Source organism: Dasypus novemcinctus, chromosome 7 (genome assembly GCF_030445035.2).
Source record: "Dasypus novemcinctus isolate mDasNov1 chromosome 7, mDasNov1.1.hap2, whole genome shotgun sequence".
Classification (NCBI taxonomy): Eukaryota; Metazoa; Chordata; class Mammalia; order Cingulata; family Dasypodidae; genus Dasypus; species Dasypus novemcinctus.
Window position 1 is genome coordinate 69,931,597 of NC_080679.1, and position 21,025 is coordinate 69,952,621.

The following is a 21,025-nucleotide window of genomic DNA, read 5'->3' on the forward strand; positions in this document are numbered from 1 at the left end:
TATGTGGTCTTCGATTATAGCTCTGAAAATTTTCCTTTATAGATTATAAAAGCTGCATTTATTTAATAGAGTACTGATATATTGTGAAGGCTAAATACTCAGCTACTTACCAGAAATTGCTGCTGATTTGGGTTATTCCACACCACTGATGCAAGCTGTGCAGCTACCATCTGCGTTGCCATTTTTCTAAGGAGACTGGAGAAATTAATTGATAAGTTACAGAAAACTAGAAATACTCAGTTTTTTAATAGAAGCTCATTTTGTGTGACTTCCTTACCTGAAGGCCAATTGTTTTCTATTTTTATTCTTGAAATCACAGTCATGTACATTCAAAGGGTGGCTTAAGACACTCCTGGAATGGTACTTACTCTGTTGCATTACTTCCATCATCAATGAAGGAAACACCTATTCGATTCCCAGGAGGGTACTGAAATCCATGTAACTTATATTTTGCATAAATAGCTGATGCTACATTAAAATACTGAACCACTCCGTGACCTAAAATAAAGTAAAAAATACAGATATTAAAAAGTGGGTTGAGTGCCTAAAGTTATGTTGCAAAGTGTCTCAAAAATTAAACAATATACAAATACCCTAATACCACAGGTAAGCAGTGACATCAGTTGACAAAGAGAATTACAATAATGTGGGATGAGGAAAATATATAAGCTCTACTCTGTACCTCAGAAGAGTTTTTGACCCAAAAGGAAGATAAGGCATGTACACATTCCTAAGGTAAAAAGGATGTGGTTAAATACATGGGAGGGTACAAAGTATTAATACTAAAGAACCTTAGAAAAAGAAGAGAGAATACTTTTGACTTGGAGACCAAAGGTTTCACTGAGACTACATTTACATCTGTGGCACTGGAGAGCAGCAGGAGACTTTAAGTGTCATCATTTCAGGATATGTTCATAATATGATGATGGTAAGAGATATAAATAAAAGGTCCTTACAATGTTTATTGCAGCCCAACTGTTGCAGTGATTTAGAAGATAAATAAAGTTGCCCCCCCATTATGTGCCCAAATCAGCAAATACAATAATTTGTAAACAAACAAACAACAACAAAAAAACAGCACCAGTTTACCACCCTGTATTTATATAATGAAAGAGCTATTTGGGGCATAACCATATCTAAATGTAACATAAAGTAGTCTTATAAAACTGAAAAATAAAGTTTGCTTTGGTATTTATTAAAATTTTAGAGGGTTTAGGAGTAAATAGAACTCCTAAAGGAGAAATTAGCAAGCCTGGAAATTAAATGACGGAAAACAGTGATTTAGAAAGTCTAAAGAGAGAAAGGGGAGATGTGTGTTTGTGTGTGGGGGGAATAAAGTAGATCACAGGTTGAGAGAGGAGAATAGAACCAAGTCTTTCCAAAGAATTCTTCCTCAAATTGCATGGATCCACACTGCTTTTAATACACCTTCTGTTTGTCATGCACTGTTATCCCTATACTATTCCTACTGTCAATCAGCTTTATTCTGGGGCCAATTTGGCAAGTAAGAAAGCAGAAAGCAAAAAGGAATTCTTAGCGTGGCACCAAGTACTCACAGAGTCAACTAATATTTGCAGAATGCATGCTATGTGGTAGGCCTTTCACATAGTTATCATCACATTTAATTTTCACAACCCAGAGTTTCTTGTCTCCATTACATAAGGGGAAGTTGAAGCTTGGTGAGGATAAGTAATTATTAAAGTCATACAATAGATAAGATATATAAAGTCAGGAATCAAATAGGAGTAAAAGTACCAACAGAAAATAGGTGGCTCAATAAATATTAAATTTCTTTTCCTTTCTAATTCCAAGACCTATGTTCCTTCCAATGGCCTGGAGGATTTGCAGCATTCTGTTACTTTATACTTTGTAGAATGAATTTTATCAGTTTCATGAAGCTAGAATCAGGGCAGTCTAGAGAAACTGGCTCAAAATCCCCATTATTTTCCATTCTTCATCAAGGCTATGGGTCAGGTAAGATAATAATGGGCAAGAAGGGGAATAGGGCTTCCCCTTTAAATCTTACTTTCCTAAAGAGCTTTTCTTTTCTCTAATAATTGCTTAGAAAATGAGATGTGATAAAGGCAATACCACAGCAACAAACTAAAAACAAGCAAGTATTCTCAGTTGCATATTTTCTATATAATTTATTTTCTCCTTTCCTGCTTCCTAATCATCCCCTTTTTCCTTCCCCATGCTGTAAGGATATTCTCTGGCCATGTTTAGTCACTCCAATAATCAAACTGGCACCACCACCTAGGTCTGCCACGGCATTTCATGCCCTACTGCCCTAGATGTCAAAAGTATCCATAGCACTTGTCTATTCACTGATGCTTTCACATTACTGTTTCAGGAAAAACAGTTTGATTAAACTATACTAAAGAATGAGTGACCACTAACATTTCATTGTGCTGTCCCAAATATATGCATTTAAGAAGTGATACTGTTGGGAAGCAGACTTGGCCCCGTGGTCCGTCTACCACATGGGAGGTCCGTGGTTCAAACCCTGGGCCTCCCTGACCCGTGTGGAGCTGGCCCACGTGCAGTGCTGATGCACGCAAGGAGTGCCGTGCCATGCAGGGGTGTCCCACGCAGGGGAGCCCCAAACACAAGGAGTGCGCCCCGTAAGGAGAGCCGCCCAGCGCGAAAGAAAGTGCAGCCTGCCCAAGAATGGCTCCGCACACACGGAGAGCTGACACAACAAGATGACGCAAGAAAAAGAAACACAGATTCCCGTGCCACTGACAACAACAGAAGCGGACAAAGAACATGCAGCAAACAGACACAGAGAACAGACAACTGGGGTGGAGGGGGAGGAAGGGGAGAGAAATAAATATAAATAAATCTTTAAAAAAAACGTGATACTGTAAACTAAATGGACCTCTAACTGATGAAATTCCAGGTGAACTAAGTATTTTAGCCAATGGGAGAGATGGAGGCAAGAACTAGAATAAACTATGGAAAGGCAACAACAGAGCCCTTCTATGAATCTTGGAACCAAAGATACATAGGATGACCACATACCTTTAAGGATTTATAAACCATCAAAGGGCCAATTTCATTCTTGCATTTCAAGGCAATTTTCAAACTTGTGTAGCTTGCAGCTACCCCGACACCACTCAATCTGCAGCATTAGCGGTGGGTGATGTTAATAATGTTTGGGTCATCCTGACATGTTTTCCCATCTATGACAGAATGAGTCAAACTTCAGGAGAACAGAGAGATCTTAGTTCTGGTCCTGGCTCCATCATTAACTAGAGCATGTTACTTAACCTTTCTGGGCCTCATTTCTCTGATTTGTAAATAGAGATGAGGGAAGGAGTGATAGACTAATTGATGTCTACATTCCATGACTTTCCTGGAAGATGGACTGACCTAGTGGATCTCTATAGCTTTACTGTTCTTGGACAATTAACCAATGAGAAATGTGAGAAACCTTTCCCAGATATCAAACTTGGAGAAACAGCTTTAGCAGCTTTACTTTTCAGAAGGCTTTTCTGCTTTAAGTCAAGGTAGGCCAGGCTGTTATATTGTATTACCCCTTTCCAAACAATCACCTAAACTCTGTCCTGAGATACTTAACACCTCCATGGTTTTCACCACAGCAGAATTCTTACCATAGTTTGTTTAGCTTTAAAAAAAATTCTAAGGAAAACTGATCATAACAGGAGGTGAATTAAAGAAACATAATAACAATGCTAAAACAGTTGTTACTACTATTATGATACAGACAGTGCAAGGCACTGTTGTAAGCACTTTTCATATATTAATGAATCCTCACAACATCACTGAGATAGGTGTTACTATTAATAACATCTTCATTTTATAGATGAAGCACAGATAGTATAGATAACGTGCCCATGACCACACAACTAGTAAATAAAGAATCAAATATGTCCAGAAAACAAAGTTCTGTTATACATGTGTGCAACAGCTGTGTTCCTAGAAGGCACATCAGATTTTTGTGAAAATACGAAGATGAGATTAAGGAAAACGGAAATTATTTAAACAAGTTTTTTCTATTGAATATAGTTTTAGTATATCAACGTTCTTATACAACACAGATACACCTATAAACCAGTGCTTCCTAAATTTTTATTCTTTGGAATCTACTTTGACACTAAAATATTCTGTATCAACCAAGAAGGAAATGGAATGAAAAGTGATACATAAAAAACATATCTAAGAAAAGAAATAACCAAAAAAGAAAAAAACAAAACAAAAACAAAAATAAAAATATACTTAGTCATATGGGATAGCTGCAGCAAGAAAGAAATGAAAAGTAATATGTATAAAAAATAAAAGTCAGGGACTAGAGGGTCTCAGATCAGATGTCACATATTGTACATTATTTTGGAGAGCTTTCAACTATTGGGATAGATTTCAGCCTAGGACAAGAGGGATACTTTTGTACTGGAGTCGTTAAATGGAAAGTCTAGGAGCTTGTAACATAATTGATAAATCCTCAAGATAAATTTATAATCTAATCCACTTTTGGAAAAAACGCTGTTATAATTTCACGTACCTCTCTAACCCTAAGCATCCCAACATTTTGATGAAATTAAAATAAAACACAGAAATCAAATGACTATATAAAATTAATTAAAATAGGGGGCCAACTATATGATGGCACCTCTGTTACTGAAAAGGTGTTACAACATATATTTATCAGATATATCTAACAAGAAAAACAATATAAAAGGTATAAGAACAAACATTTTTCAACATACAAGATAAAAGGGAAAGAAAATACAAAACAGTAGAACAACATACAAATTTAACAATGTATGTGCCAGAAAACACAGTATGTGTGCTTTGGAGTCTTAGAACAGAGAATGATAGTATAAGATTGGGTTAACTTTGGAGATGGCCCAAAGTAGGTTCCCATGGGCACTTGTGTAAAAAGACCAGTGCTGGGTAGGGTAATACTGAGTATGTGGGGGCATCATGGGACACTCCAAGCCTATTAGCCCACAGAACCAGACCCTCTTTCCTACAAGAGTGTTCTATAATACTTCCCCTCAACACTAACATTACCCTAAAAGGACTACATCAGGCATATGCATAGTATTGGAATAGATGCCAAGTATGATTTCTCCATACCAATTCTCACCTCCAAGTCTTTAAAACAAATATACAAAAACCCAAACCCTTAAAATGTATTGAGTATTTATTATGTGCCAGGGCAGACATTAGGTATTTTACATATATTATTTCTAATTCTTACCTCAACCCCGGCAATGGAAGGTATTAGTAATCCCAATTTAAGGATGAGTAAAGAGAGGTCCAGAGAGTATAAACAATGTGCCAAGGTCTCAGAGCTATGTGCCTTTGCTGGGATTTGCACCTGAATTCGTCTGGTGCCAAATTTCCCCCATTATGCCACAATGCCTCCATTAACAAAAAAGCCTTAGCAAAAATCAAAAGGCTTAATACATACATACACACACACACACACACACACACACACACAGGTTAAATTCTTTAATATTAGATGATGATGTAATCAATTAACTAGTTAACAAGTTCAAAAGGCTAATATGAGAGCATGCTTTTATTGAGAGTGGGAAGAAATAGTACTTGAAATGAAGGGAAGGGGTTTCACTTAGGCATATAAAGTTTAGGAATAAGAGAGTTAGGGATGAGGAGAAAACTAACTTTGTCTAGCACTTATTTAAAGAGTACAAGCAATCAGAGACTTTATTCTGAGATATTTTTGTTGTACAGTTAGAAATAGAGAATGCTCTATTTTTGTGGGAGTTAAGTGAATGATTCTGTATAAAGGAAATAAATTCCCAGGGATTTATTAACATATCAATGTGTTTGAAAATCTAAAAAGGAGAACAAGGAGACAAAACTCCTCTCACACAGTTTATCTGACATTAAAAATGCCACTGGTGAAAAGCCATTTTAACAAAACAGTCTAATTTTTAAAATTATAACCATCATTTTACCATAATTTGAATAAGGATCTCGTTGAACTTCACAATATTCCAATCCTGGTACTATATCAAAAATGCTGAAAAGCTGCTCTTCAGTGAAAGGAACTCTTGATACAACTGACAAACGTTTGGAGATAGGTTCCTGGCCTCTGTTGTCATTCTTTTCAAAACTTGAAAATTCAGGTTGCTGTTCTACAATATAAAGAGTAAATCTTTACATTTCTGTTCATTTAGGAATTCATTTAACAGTTTAGATACAATAAAGCAAATCATTAAGTCTGTTGCACTGAACACAGACACTGTAATTTATTATTAAAGATTTTTTAAAAATTTCTCTCCCCTTCCCTGCACCCCCCCCCTTCCCAGTTGTCTGCTCTCTGTGTCCATTTGCTGTGTGTTCTTCTGTGTCTGCTTGTATTCTTCTCAGCAGCACTAGGAATCTGTCTCTTTTTGTTGCATCATCTTGCTGTGTCAGCTCTCTGTGTGTGTAGCACCATTCCTGGGCAGGTTGTACTTTTTTCACACTGGGCAGCTCTCCTTACGGGGCGCAGTACTTGCATGTGGGGCTCCCCTACATGGGGGACACCCCTGCATGGCACGGCACTCCTTGTGTGCATCGGTACTAGGCGTGGCGGAGCTCATCACACAGGTCAGGAGGCCCTGGGTTTGAACCCTGGACCTCCCATATGGTAGGCAGACGCTCTATTTGTTGAGCCAAACCCACTTCTCAGACACTGTATTTTGTAGTATGCTCTCAGACCAGAAGGGATCAATGATAAGTAAACATATAAATTCATCTACTCCCCCCGTGTTTAACATTTAAATATAGTAGAAATGCATAGTCAAACTCCACAGGAATAAATTTAGTATACAAAACTGCAAAATACAGCATGTATTTCAGCTGAAAGTTTATGCCAAATATTTTAAAGATCCATTGGTCTTAATATTCATCATTTATTTTCCCTTTCTTCTAGATTTCTAGCTTTAGTTTTTGTCATTGCTCTTCTTTTCCTAGCTAGCCCTACCTTGAAAACAGCAGCAGTTAGGAGACAAAGTTTTAGAATCTATACTGAGAGATGTCTGTACGTGTTTTTTGTACTTTCTGGTCAGCTGCAAAGAGGCAGAAGTTCATCTGAAAAAGTAGCAGTGACATGGTTTAATACTGCTATTTATATTACTAAAATAAAGGTAATCTACTTACCAAATGGAAACATATTTACTCTAGGTTCATGTCCCAAAGTCTCCTGCCTCATATTATTATAATAATCTTGTTCAGAGGATTCAGATGCTTTATTTTTAGGTTCAGCCAAGATAGCTCGAAAACCTGAAAAAAAGAGTCCATGAATTTCAAGCCTCATAGTAAATTTAACATACCTGAAAATATATTTAATTGCTAGATACTGACTTAACTTTATAAATATGATTGCACAAAATAAAATTCACACAACAGTCATTTCGACCAGACCTAATTCTTTGTCTTCTTGAAGATGGCAAGGAATAAATGAGAAACAACAAGAATCCTAAATTATGGGTCAATGTAAACATGAAAGATCAGCAATTCTATGCTGTCCCTTCCACCATTCATTCTCCCAGGCTCTTCAACATAAAAATTCTATATAGGGGAGCAGATGTGGCTCAAGCTGAGCATCTGCCTCCCACATGGGAGGTCCTGAGTTCAGTACCTGGTGCCTCCAAAAAACAAACAAACAAACAAACAACAAGCAAACAAACGAAAAAAACTCAAGGGAGACAGTGTGGCTTAGTTGGTTGAGCACCAGCCTCCCACATACAAGGTCCCATGTTCAACCCCCAGTTCTGGTACTTCAATCAATAAATAAAATAAAAATAACTAAAATTTTACAATCCTATAAAGGGATTCTACACATCAACTTGTCAAGTTTCTTTCTTTGAACTATACTTAGAATGTGTTATTTTCCACTCTAACATTCTTGCCTGTTTTAAACTTACATTTTCTTTAATGAATTACATTAGCCCTTTAACTGGTCTCCTTGCATCTGGATCAAGGATTCTTAACTAGGGGTCCAAGGATGCACTCTAGAGGATAGGAAGGTTCCATGAACCCTCTGAAACTTTAAACCAAATGATTATGCATATATGTGCACATGGGCATTTTTCAAGGGAGAAGATTTATAGCTTTCATATTATTCAGGTGCTCAAAAAAGGATAAAACCAACCAATTTGGATTCTTAATCTGCAAATCCATCTTTAACACTGTAGTCAGATCAACTGTTCTAAAATAGCTTTCACTATTTTCCTCCTTTTAAGTAATTTATGATGGATTCCTAACATGGACTAAGTACAGACTCTTTATAACTTTCCATATTTTGTTCTAGTGTACCTCGTTACTGTTTCATAATTTCTTAAGTGGAATATTGTTTTTATTCAGACTGTTCCCTTCATAGTATTAAGCATAAGACATGTTTCTTCCTGGCTCTGTGCCTTTGCTAACACTACTCTTACCTTCTGTCTTGCTAGCTCTATGCCAGACTCAAGTCCTAACTCCTCCCAGATTCTTTCCCATGCTCAATCAGCCCACCTGTTTTTCACCACTGATACCCTATGCCAAAGAAAAAAAAAGAAAGAAAGAAAAAGATATACTATACTACATACTTAGGAACATTTTTTTCATTTGGCAAATTTTTAGTGAGTCTACTATAAATGGCAGTATCTATTAGGTTTTGGTTACCCAGAAAAGCTATAAATTCCTTAAAGGCCAGAGCTGCCATATATTGCATTTGTATCCATCTATTCAGCATATTAATGGATATACCATAGTCAATTAATGCTGGCTGAATGAAATTAAGTTAGAAGGATCTCAGAAAACTTTCATGTGCCCCTTAGGGGTATCAAAGCATTCTGACTAGCAATAATTCTGCAAGTATTTGGAGATTTTTATAATATCCTAAAAATCCACTAATTCAATAATAATTCATTTCTAAAGGTCAATATAACCAAAAGCATGACAACAAAGAATATCTTCTTGGTTTCTTGAAAATTTTTTTCTTCATTATGTATTCCAACAACAGCAGAAGATCTGATTAATACCACTCTAGCTTGAGATTAACCCAATCTATCTTTAATAATTTATATTAGCAAACCTTATAAATTCTGTCCTTAACCTATAAGGCTATTGGTATACTTAATTCTATTTAGGGTTTAGGCCAATTATGAATAAATATTGCAGAAAACTTATTGTGATTTTTTTACTATAAAGAGTGAAGATAAAAACTGAAGGGTAGGTCAATCTTTAAATTAATGTTTAGTAATGCCAAAACACTTGGAAAAAAACACACCTATACAAATAATAACCAAAGTATGGCAACAGCATTTCCATTAACTATCTAAAGTAATTCAGTTGCTCATATCTCTCTTCAAGATAGTATCTCAATGATTGTTTAACAGATTATAGTTCCAAAATAATTTTGCCCTAAGATTATATATATTTAAATTCCTACCACTAAGCTTAAATTAGCAGTTATTACTGAAAATCTGTATTAGATTCAGCTATTCAGAATAATCAAAAAAATTTTTAAAAAGGTCTCTAACATGTTAACCAAATACATCCTTACTTCGATCACAGTTTTCTATTGCTTGGGCTGCTTGTGATGGTTTTAAGTATCGTACATAGCCCAAACCTTTACTTTCTCCAGTGACTTTATTCTTAATAATGCTGCAGTATTCGATATCTCCATAGACCTATAAGAGTTAAAAAAAATGATTTTAGGGGAGTCAAAATTAATAATTGAACAAATTCTCTCAGAAGTAACTTAAAATTTATGTTTGTGCCTCCTGCTTTGAAAGAAATTAGAATTTATGGCTGTTTTTAATAATAGCATCAAAATATTACCTACTAATAAGGCCTAGAAAAGAAACCATAATGATGATAAAACCAAAAATGACATAACCAAAATAATGATAATTTTTATTTACTGAGAATTTGCTTTATATATCTTCTCTTATTGTTTCAATGATCTTTCAAGTATATGTATTATTATATAGCTTATTTCACAGACAAAGAAGCTGGACCCTAGAGAAATGAAGTAACTTGCCTAAGTTTATAGAGATAGAGTAAGAATTTGTACATGGTCTTGAGAGCTCTAGAGCCCTGATTAGTAGTGGTTAAAAGTTGAAGGTCTGGAATCAGACTTTTCTAGATTCAAATTCCGTCTCTATCACTTATTACCTGGGCAGTTTACTTATCTTCTCTGTGCCTCTTTATCAGTTAAATGGGGTTAATAGCAGTACCTACAGTTGTAAGGGTTAAATGAGCTAATGTACTTTCAGTGCTTACTTACCGCTCAATAAGCATTAGCAATAATTATTTGTCTGCCTACTAATAGGAGCACAAATAATTGTGTATTCTTTTCAAGGACAGCTTGTGAGAGTATAGCTCTAAAACACAATGGGTTCGCACAAGAAGTTGGAAATTCATGTGAGAAAAATGGTATGTTTACTTCTGATACTGGAAGAAATATGTAACATAAATTCTTGGTAGTTATTATTTATTTTATAAAATCCTCATATATCCAATTAGCAACCTAATTACAGTACATTTACATTAAAATGTGTTAAATTCATTCATTCAGAACAAGATAAAATGCTTAAAGATAGAAGGTAAACTTTCTTCTTACTATTGGAGGAAGTGTGGAATATCTATTTTTGGTATTTGTTATTTTTCAAGAATTTTACTCAATTCTCAATTGGGGTAGGAGAGAAGAAGTTTTAAAATTACTTTTTATTACTTGTTTTCTTACTTATTGCCTTCCTGATTCATAGTACTAGGAATAGTAGAAAAAGGGTAAAGAAGTACAACTCAAAATAATCATAAAATTGCTTTTTAATAAGTTTTGTGAAAATATATTACCACATATAAAAATCAATGACTAAAAAAGCGGTTTAAAATTATATTCAAATTTCTTTTACTATGCTCTTGTTATACGTTCAGAGTGGTACTAAGTTTTTTTTCTTTAAATACAATTCCTTCAGAGGCCTAATTTTATGATGAAAGCTCTTTGAAGAATAAGCCTTTCTGTGAATAAGTAAATTGTCAACATATAACAGGCCCACAGTAAATACTAGACAATGCAGTTCACACACTCAGGCTTGCGTAACTCACTTCTAAATTGCAGGCAACAGAAAGAGATGATTCAGAGGAAGCTTTCAAATTTTAAAGACCAAGAGAAGGTTCTGGGTTCAGAAAGCCTGGGCTCCACATGCTGGGTAGGTGACCTTACCTAAAACTCCGAGCTTTACTCTTGATCTTTCTGGATATGTATTTTTATTATAAAGTTTTGAAGGAAACACCACCACTGAAATCAGAAAACTTAACTAATAATTTTTTTATATCTTTTTTAATTTAAAAAGTTACTTTTTCTAGGCTTAATATTTAAAGACGAGATTGAAACTGATGACCATAAAACAGAAATTCCCCACCACCAATATAACAATCTAACCTAAACAATACTTCAGATTTCAGTAACCAAACAATCTATTTAGAAGTATGAGTTATCAAAGATGATAGCTGATTAAAAAACCTAAGTACCTTAAATTTTTCTCTTAAGTCTTCTTCTGTGTAGGACTTTGGTATCATAACAAAGATTCTTGTAAGTTCTTCATCTTCAACATCTCGATGACTTCCAGATGATCTGGACTGAGCAATGAAAACCTAAGAAACAAATATCCAAAAATAATGTTTAAAAAATCAGTCAATTGTTTTGCTATTCCTTATGTACACTTATTTCATGATTATGTTTAAGTGATCCCTATTAGGTTAAAATGCAATGTAATAGGGTCTTATCAAAACATTTTTTTCAAAGTAACCTTCACTGAAATGACTTTTTATATGAGAAGATACTAATTTTTACATTGAGTTGTTTTTTCCAAATGTATTTCTACTTTTGCAGTTTTGTTCAGCAACAGCAAGTCAGGGAGTCTCAATTTATAAGCTTTATTAAGGAAACAGCTCTTGATTTGACAGTTATTCATAAAGTTAATTGTACAAAGCAATCTCAATGTTTTACATCAGATAATATGAACAAGATTTTAATGCTGAGACCCTAATAAAAACATATATAAAAATGTGAATGTGAACTCCTTAATTCTGTAGTCTTAAGACAGCACCTTGATTTTGATTGTTGCATAAGACATTTGCTGTAAATTATACATTTCTGATACCTGACTAGCTTAGATTTGTAAACTACCTCCTGTATAGGGTTAAATCAATACTTGGACAAACCTTTCTGCCCAAGACACCTAAACTCTCTTATTTCCCCTCAGGAGAAAATGAGGAAGTTAAAGTTTTCATATCTAGTTTTAATTTCTAATCTATTTGCTGCTGCCATTTCTTGGCCCTGATATCAGATTCCAACCTTCCCACCTGGCCTTCCACTGACCCCCTTTATTAATCTTTTAGTACTTTTAAGCTACTTATAACTAATCTTTGTCACTGAGAGCATGCTAATGGAAATAATGACCTCTGTTTTCTTATTTCTACTTCTGCTTCTGCCCCTCAGCTCATTCCATACCCTTTCTGTGAAGAGCTTCTATTCAAATTGGTCAGGTTCCAGGCCAGGATGTGTGTGCTGGCTTGTCTGGTAGACTATCCAGCCTAGCCATCTCGTTTTCCTCACTCTTCTTAAGCCATAAGAAAAAGTATACCTGGCCAGTTTCTTTGTGCTCTCTCTACTCCTGCATTATGGCATGTGCTTTGTGATACAGTTCACTTTAGTACTAAGCTGGGTACAAATTTTCTTTTCTACTTATTTTTATTTTTTAATGCAGAGAGGTACACCCAGGGCACAAATCTTAAGTATACAGTTTGAGGTATTTTTACATAAGTGTATACCAATGTAACTACCACCCAAATAGAGTATTCTCATTACCCCAGGTTATTTTGTATCCCTTTCTAGTTACCTACCCTTCCCCTCAACTCCAGGTAAACATTCTTTTGGACTTCATCAATAAGGAGCAAATTCTTACTTGCTGCCTCTCTTTTTTTCTCATGAGGCGCAAGGAGTTGTTAATTGTTTCTTTCTTCACTTTATGGTGTTAAGCTCCAAACATTTGTGTGTGGCGGGTGGAGGGTAGGGACGCAGAAATAAAATAGTGACCTAATAATTTGGGAAGCTCAACTGTGTATATGCAAAGGGGACTGGCAAGTAGGGAGCAGAAAGGGAAACTGAGCCTCTTACTTTTGTAGGAGCATCTAACCATTCAATTGCAAATGTTGTTATGGCTAATATTAGCAGAAAAATGGATTTATCTTTGGGAGCAAGGCTGGCTTGTCTCAGACCTCAGAATGTTGGTTCAAAAACATACCACGTATTTTATTATTAGAAAAATGATAAATGTTATATATGTCACAGAGGCAACCAAGTTTCCCTATAAGTTATACTGTTTTACATGGTCAGGTGTCTAGACAGACAGGGCTTTTTAAATAGCTTGAATGTTACACAGCTACATACTTCTATGGCTACAAACGTAGGCTTGTTGCCATATGTATGTTTTCTGGATAGACAGAGGCCTACACAGTAGTTAACAAAATATTAAACTTCCCTCCTGGGGAAGTACTGCTGCTTTCTCAAATAAGATGGCCAGAAGCTCTGGAACATATAAACCTTGCCTAATAAAGGAAAATGAGACATGACCTTGATCTTAAATGACTGTACTTATGAACCTTATTCCTGTAACAATGAAACTAAGCCTAATTATAAATAATGCCTAAGAGCTGCCTCCGGAAAACCCCCTTGTAACTCAAATGTGGCCTCTCTCTAAGCTAAACTTTGCAAATAAACTCATTACCTGACCCCTAACATGGGACATGACTCCCAAGGATGAGCTTCTCTGGCACTGAGGGATTATTACCAAGCATTAATCAGCGATATATTGAAGAAAGACTTCGATCAAAAGGGGAAAATATTAAAGAAAATAGTTTTTATGGCAAAAAAGATTTCAAAGTAAATTGGGAGGTTATTCTGGAGGTTATGCTTCTGCAGATCTCAGCCAGATACCACAAAATGTCACAGTAAACAAATCCTCAAAAGTGCCCCTGAGGGCCCTAAGGACGTCCAGACAGCATAGGCAAGCCACACGAAATTAATACCCCCTCAGCAAGCCCTATCTGGGAATATATGAAAAGCTATTTCCCCAACATAACATAGTTATACTTAGGTGTAAATTCCATAATCATGATTCTTCTACTTCTTGTATTTGAATCTATAGTTTTCTTTTTTTTTTAAGATTTTTAAAAATTTATTTCTCTCCCCTTCCCCGCCCTCCCCCCACCCCCCACTTGTCTGCTCTCTGTGTCCATTAGCTGTGTGTTCTTCTGTGTCCGCTTATATTCTTGTCAGCAGCACCAGGAATCTGTGTCTCTTTTTGTTGCATCATCTTGCTGCGTCAGCTCTCCGTATGTATGGCGCCACTCCCAGGCAGGCTGCACTTTTTTCATGCGGGGAAGCTCTCCTTACGGGGCACAGTCCTTGCATGTGGGGCTCCCCTATGCGGGGGACACCCCTGCGTGGCAGGGCACTCCTTGCGTTCATCAGCACCGCACATGGGCCAGCTCATCACATGGGTCAGGAGATCCTGGGTTTGAACCCTGGACCTCCCATGTGGTAGGCGGACGCTCTATCCATTGAGCCAAATCCACTTCCCATATAGTTTTCAATTTACTTAAGTATATTTCTCAGAGACTTAAAGTCATTGGATTGTTCCTAAACCAGTGGAGTCCTGAAACCCAACAGATATGTGGCCAACTCCTACTCTCCAGTTCTTCAGGCCTGCCCTAGACAAACAATAAAATAAAGATGATGGACTAGCCCCAGCACAAAAGGAAGGAACATCTTCAACTGCAAACAAAATAATTCCATTCCCCTCCCCATAATATCTATCCCTTTTCAGTCTGAAGTAGTCATCATAGACATCGTCCAAAATCCCACAAGATTGAGAAATTAACAAAAATAAAAGGGGAGTGTAACTGCTGGCTAAAGCAAATATATTGTTATTATAGTTGTTGTCTTGGGTTAACTGAGTAACATGTAACATATATTTATACATATAGATATAAAGAGAGCAGCAGGACCTGGTTTTAACTAGAAATAGAGATTCTTTTCTGGGGTCTGCAAGACTCCCTGCAGAACCTTAGACTTGCAAGGGCAGTTGCCCCACTCATGGGCTGTGAGCTACATGGAAAAAGCAAAACTCTTACTAAGGCAAAGAAAGGCTCACCTCAAACAAACCAGTATATATCTTCAGTATAGTATAGATGCTTTTAGGCACTGTGAGTAGCAGAAGCAAATAAATTCCTCTTGGGCTACAGAGCACTGGTGTGAGTTTTTTGTGTTTTGTTTTGTTCATTTGGCATTGGATTGTTAAGGCTGACAATGTTTTAAGACTGGTCACTTAAAATTCTGTACATTTGTATTTTGAATGGCATACAGGTGAAAAGGGGGATTTATGTGGCTTGTCTGGTTTTTCTGGGTAACTAGAATCTACAAATATCTCTATCACTTAGGAGACCACGGGAAACGGACTTTGGTCCAGTGGTAAGGGCGTCCGTCTACCATATGGGAGGTCCGCGGTTCAAACCCCGGGCCTCCTTGACCCGTGTGGAGCTGGCCATGCGCAGCGCTGATGTGCGCAAGGAGTGCTGTGCCACGCAAGGGTGTCCCCCGCGTGGGGGAGCCCCACGCCGCAAGGAGTGCGCCCGTGAGGAAAGCCGCCCAGCGTGAAAAGAAAGAGCAGCCTGCCCAGGAATGGCGCCGCCCACACTTCCCGTGCCGCTGACGACAACAGAAGCGGACAAAGAAACAAGACGCAGCAAATAGACACCAAGAACAGACAACCAGGGTAGGGGGGGGAATTAAATAAAATAAATAAATCTTTAAAAAAAAAAAAAAAGGAGACCACATAAGGGAAAATTTATGGAGCACATAAGAGTCAGAAAACAAGAGAACAAGATACTCTGCTCAAATAACAGCATAATCATATTTGTGGTAGATGGTGAAAAGGAGTTACTTAAGAAGTATGCTGAAATTTAAAAACTCAGCCAATTACGATTAACTGAAAGAAGTGAATAATGGAAGGATATGAAATACATACTCCACTACTGGACCAAAAGCAGTGAAAAGAACTGTTTCTGCTGCCACTGAAATGCTTTGTGGCCACTTTTAGGAAGGAACAGTACTGTTTCTCAAAAGTTCCTGTGTACATAGGATGTAGAAGCAGTACTACTAGCAGGTTTGGTTCAGCATTCTCTAGGTCAATAGTTCACGAAGTGCAGTCTCAGAACTGTAGCACTGGCATTACCAATGACCCTGTCAGGAATGCAAATTCATGGGCCCCAGTGGACCCACTGAATCAGAATCTCTCAGGGTAGGGCTCAGAAAATCGTGCTTTAGCAAGTTTTCCAGGTGATTCTTAAACACAGTAAAGTTTGAGAACCACTGTCTAGGTGATTCTCCAGCTGGAACAAATATGGATATGAGAGAGAAAAACCTAGCCTAAGAGAAAAGCTTTATACATAGACCTGGATGGGGAAAGGGATGTCATATAATAGTCAATATTCTCACTAAGGGTTTATCAATTTTATTAACCTTTTCAAATAACCAACTTCTGGCTTTGCTCCTTTTCTCTATTGCTTGTTTTTACTGCATTAATTCCTGCTCTTTATTGTTTCTTTCCTTCTCCACAGAGTGAAATCAGTATGTTCTTTTTCTAGCTTCTATAGATGAAAAGGTAGATTTATATTAAACTTTTGTCCAGTATTAACATATCTAATATAAGCATTTCTTTTCTAAGCACTGCTTTAGCTACAGTCCACAAATTCTGATATGTCATTTTCTTTTTGATTGAGCCCAAAAATCTTCCAAATTTTCCTTGTGATATCTTCTTTGGCCCATGGACTATTTACTTGTGGGTTGCTTAATTTCCAAATAATGCCTTCTTTTTTTTTCTTTTCTAGCTCTGTTGTAGTAAAGAAAACAGTCTTTTCTTTCAATCCTTTGAAACTGAGACTTGATTCATGGCCCAGCATATGATCTATCTTGGTGAATGCTCCATTTACACTTTAAGAAGAATGTGTAGTCCGCAACTGTTATTACAGTGTTCTACAAATATCAACAATATATTAATTGTCTTACCCAAATGAGATACATCATTAATGATTCTATTCACTCATTCTTTAAGGTAGTGTAACAATCTCTAACTATGAGTGTGAAGTTACTTTTCTTCTTTCAATTTTATCACTAATACTTCATGTATTTTGAAGCCCTATTATTGGTTGCAGCAACATTTGGGATGGCTGTTTTCTTGGTTAATTGACATTTTTATTCTTAAAAAAGGTCCCCCTCTCTCTGCTAATACTTCTTCTTCGAAGTCCACTTTTCTTGATACCATGTCAGTTTTTTCTATCCTTTTACTTTCAATCACTCTATATCCTGATAGTCAAGTATGTCTCTTGTAAACAATATTTAGTTGGCTCTTGTTTAATTATTATTTTTAACCCAGTCTGACAATCTCTGCCTTTTAATTGGAGTGTTTAGTTGTTTAGTCCATTTATGTTTAATGTAATTATTCATACAGATGGATTTAAGTCTAGATAACCACATTTTAATGTTTTCTTTTTATAATATTAATCTTAAAAAGAGGTAACAAAACCATCTTCTGAATCATCTCAGGGGACTGGAAAATATGCAGGACTAGAGTTAAGGCTCTATTTTTCTACAACTGGTAATTTAACTTTATTAAAATATCATCTGTCACACAATAAGTTATTACTTGGAATTTAATTTGCTTTGTAGTATTGATTTATTTAATTTGTAAATTTGTTTCATTTTTTGTTTTCCCTACTGGAAACTGGCAATATATACCAAGTACTATATGAGGTACTAGTAATAGAGTATTGAATAATAGAATAATGGCCCATTAGAAAATTAGTCTGTGGATGTAATGGTCAATAGGGAAATACAAATAAAGTAGTTATAAGTATATGGGAAGCTACTAGGGGTAAAAGGAGACTTAGGTAAGATTTGAGATCAATGGTGCCATCATATCACAAATTTCTAAATTTTATTTGACTAGGGTGTTTAACAGCAGTATCTATGTGGAACAAATACATAATAATTAATATCTTAATAAAGATTTCTCCTGAGATTTCACATTTACATACTATACACTCTATGTAAGAAGCATTCTTGCAAAACTAAAATGAAGATTTTTCTCTCTTCTTTTCTAGGTTTACCCCCTTCAGATAACACAACTAGTTGCAAGCATGACTTTAACTTGAACATTCTTTCTTGGCTCTAGGCCTGGTGCTGTGATATTATTAATCTTATAGATCCTTTAGAACTTTGTGAAAGCAAAGCACATGAGAAAAATTGAAGCCAATTAACTGAACTGATTAATTTAATCAGTTAGCTTAACTAGAATTACTGAAAAAAACTACCTTAGATCCAGTGGAAGACAGCCTAAAAGCTGCAGATGCTGAAGAATGAACCTAGATTGGTTAGGTAGGCATTATGGTGAAACTTTCTGGTTAAAACTGAGCAAACAAAAATGTGGAAAGGTGCAAACTTTTCTCTTTGGGAATGAGCATTTTAGTTTCTCCATGACTAAAAGGAGGGAGCATTTCAGCATTTTTCTTGTGGGAATTTAATCAAGGAAAGGGTCCAGAGTTTTCAAATTGGGGCATTTTTGGGGGGTTACCCACACATTATATTCTAAGTATAAAAACCATCTTTGCTAAGCTATGATAATCATAATTAGAAGTGAGATAAAAATTATCAAGCTAGTACAGGGGTCAACAAACTACAGCTCTGTTTTTGTACAGCCCATGAATGAAGAATTGTTTTTATGTTTTTAAAGGCTGCTAAAAAACAAAGAATGTGGCAGAAACTGTATGTGGCCTGCAAAGTCTAAAGTATTTACTCTCTGGCCCTTTAAAAAAAAAAGTTTGCCAACCCTTTATCTAGTACATACTATGGCCTGAGAAATAATTTTGTTGGTACGATTTTGACCCATTTCAGAGAGCTGAGGGAGAAGGGGAGGGAATGTAGACTGTGTTGTTGGTATATCTCAGTCTATTGCTTTTGTAGGTGGAAGTAAAGAGAAAACCTCCAGAGACTGAAATATAATTTATATAGATCCCTATTAACACTCTTCTCAAGTTAAGTTTCTGTCTTAAATGGGAAAACAGTTTGATAAAAGTTGGGGGAATAGGGAATTTTTAATGGAAAGTTCTAATGCACACACACAGCAACCATTTCCACAGGACAGGTGAAAGGTACAGTTTAAGTAACTGCCAAATTCTCAGGGTTGGTTCCTGATTAGATTTCACAGCAAGTAAGGACTGACATTTGGTTACTACGGACCAAGTAAGTAAGTGAGGGCTTATCTTTTGCCAGGTACTGTGCTAAAAGCATAGATTACCTAAAATAACCCTCAAAATCTCCGTTATTGTAGGTGTGGAAACAATATAAATACTAGGGTGAACAGAGAGTACACAAAGAACTTCATAACGTAAAACCCACATTACCATCACAATGATTTGGTTCTTAAGTTCGTTTACTTTAGTCTGCTTTCAAAGAAAAATGGCAATACAAGGAGAATCAAGAACAAAACGTATGCTATTACTATAAATACCTTCACAAATAGGGCTTATTTAAAATTATTTTTAAAAACCACAAATGTTGTGATGAAGATGTAACAGTAGCCGTTTTAATACTTTGCACCAATATTATAATACATACATATTTTTGCTTGGTACTGGAAAAATGCTCAACACCAGAGGGCCACAATTTAATGCATTTTAATCAAAAGTTAAGTCCCATATCTATCTTGGGAAGGCAAAGTTATCCATTTTTATATGCGGTAAACCGTTACGTCTGAGGAAGGAGAGTCAGAAAAGTCCTCTAACAGGTCACGGCCAGCGTTCGGCGGTGGATTCAAGAGTCCCCGATGGGCGATGGGCGAGGGGCGGGGGGAGGGCGAGGCGGCCCAGCCGCTGCACCTCTGCCGCCAAAGCCTTGGGGCTACCCAGTCCACTTCCAGGTACGGAGGTTCTCTCCTCACCCCCTACCCACAGCAGCCCGGCTCAGGCTCCAGGCAAGGAGGACCTGAGAGACCCTCTCCCCAGCGCCAGGCTGCTCCCGGAAAGCTAGGTGCTGTCTGGTAGTTATTGGGAATGAAGTACCTGCCCCATAGTCCTCCTGATAGAGCATCAGGTAAAGCAGAACCGAAGAGACCCTCTTCCCGACGCCACCCCGCTGCTGCCTAGGCCGCTCCGGGGACTGACATTCTTTCCGCATTTTCCCACCTAGCACAGACTCCGGGGAAGGGAGGCCCGAGAGACCGCCCCCAAAAAGCGCCCCGCGGGCACCCCTACCCGGTCACCCGCACCTTGATGGGCTTCGTATCGTTGGGGCTGAGGCACTGGCCGTGCATCTCCTCCATGGCCTTGCAGGCCTGCGAGCTGCGGGCGAACTTGACGAAGGCGATGCCTTTGGACTCTTTGGTGTGCTTGTCCCGTACCACCCAGATGTCCTGGATCTCCCCAAAGGGCGAGAAGCGCTCCCTCAGCACTGACTCGGGCGTGTACTTGCTGATCACCAGGAAAATACGACTGTTGGGAGGCTCGTCCAGACTGTCTACGCCCGGGCGGAAGCCGCCGCCGCTCCCACAACTGCCCGACTCGTCCATAGCGCCCCACACCAGCGTGGGAGCCAGGCCCTGCTCCCCCTCAGACCCTGTCGTTTCCGCGGTGTCCGCCACCGCCACGGTTGCACCCGTAGGCGTAGCGGGTCCGGCACTGCGCTTCCGGAAGACGCAAGAGTCAGGCTCCGGGCTCTGTCCCACCCTCCAGGCTGCGGGTTTCCGGAGAACAGCCTGCAGCGGCCCCTGGCGGCGCGGGGGAGCCTGTCCCGCTGCAGCGCTCCAAAGAGGCCAGAGCCTCAGGTGTGCAATTCCTTGTTCCCTGTGGCCAGAACAGTCTCACCTCGTGACAGAATTTCCCTGCGCTTTCCACCCTCAAAGCTCAAGTATCCTTCCTCTTGCCATCTTGCTCA

At 37.6% G+C, this 21,025-nt stretch overlaps 1 protein-coding gene across 4 annotated transcripts in view; it reads right to left on the bottom strand.

Moving 5' to 3' along the window:
- RBM45 (RNA binding motif protein 45) overlaps positions 1-20,802 on the bottom strand; it is a 42,518-nt gene extending 21,716 nt beyond the window's left edge. For 3 of the 4 annotated variants that reach the window (XR_011649253.1, XR_009186546.2, XM_058300591.2), the window contains exons 1-7: positions 20,361-20,796; positions 11,506-11,628; positions 9,533-9,659; positions 7,144-7,266; positions 5,955-6,134; positions 369-498; positions 111-195 (exon numbers count right to left, since the gene is read on the bottom strand). Coding sequence is in view for 2 of the 4 variants with exons in the window: in XM_058300591.2 (XP_058156574.1) it covers positions 111-195; positions 369-498; positions 5,955-6,134; positions 7,144-7,266; positions 9,533-9,659; positions 11,506-11,628; positions 20,361-20,660 (1,068 nt within the window). In the remaining 2 variants the exon portion in view is untranslated. Of the gene's footprint in view, positions 1-110; positions 196-368; positions 499-5,954; positions 6,135-7,143; positions 7,267-9,532; positions 9,660-11,505; positions 11,629-20,360 lie in introns of all 4 variants that reach the window. The other variant, XM_058300592.2, reaches the window with a different exon arrangement.
- Positions 20,803-21,025: the final 223 nt, after the last annotated feature.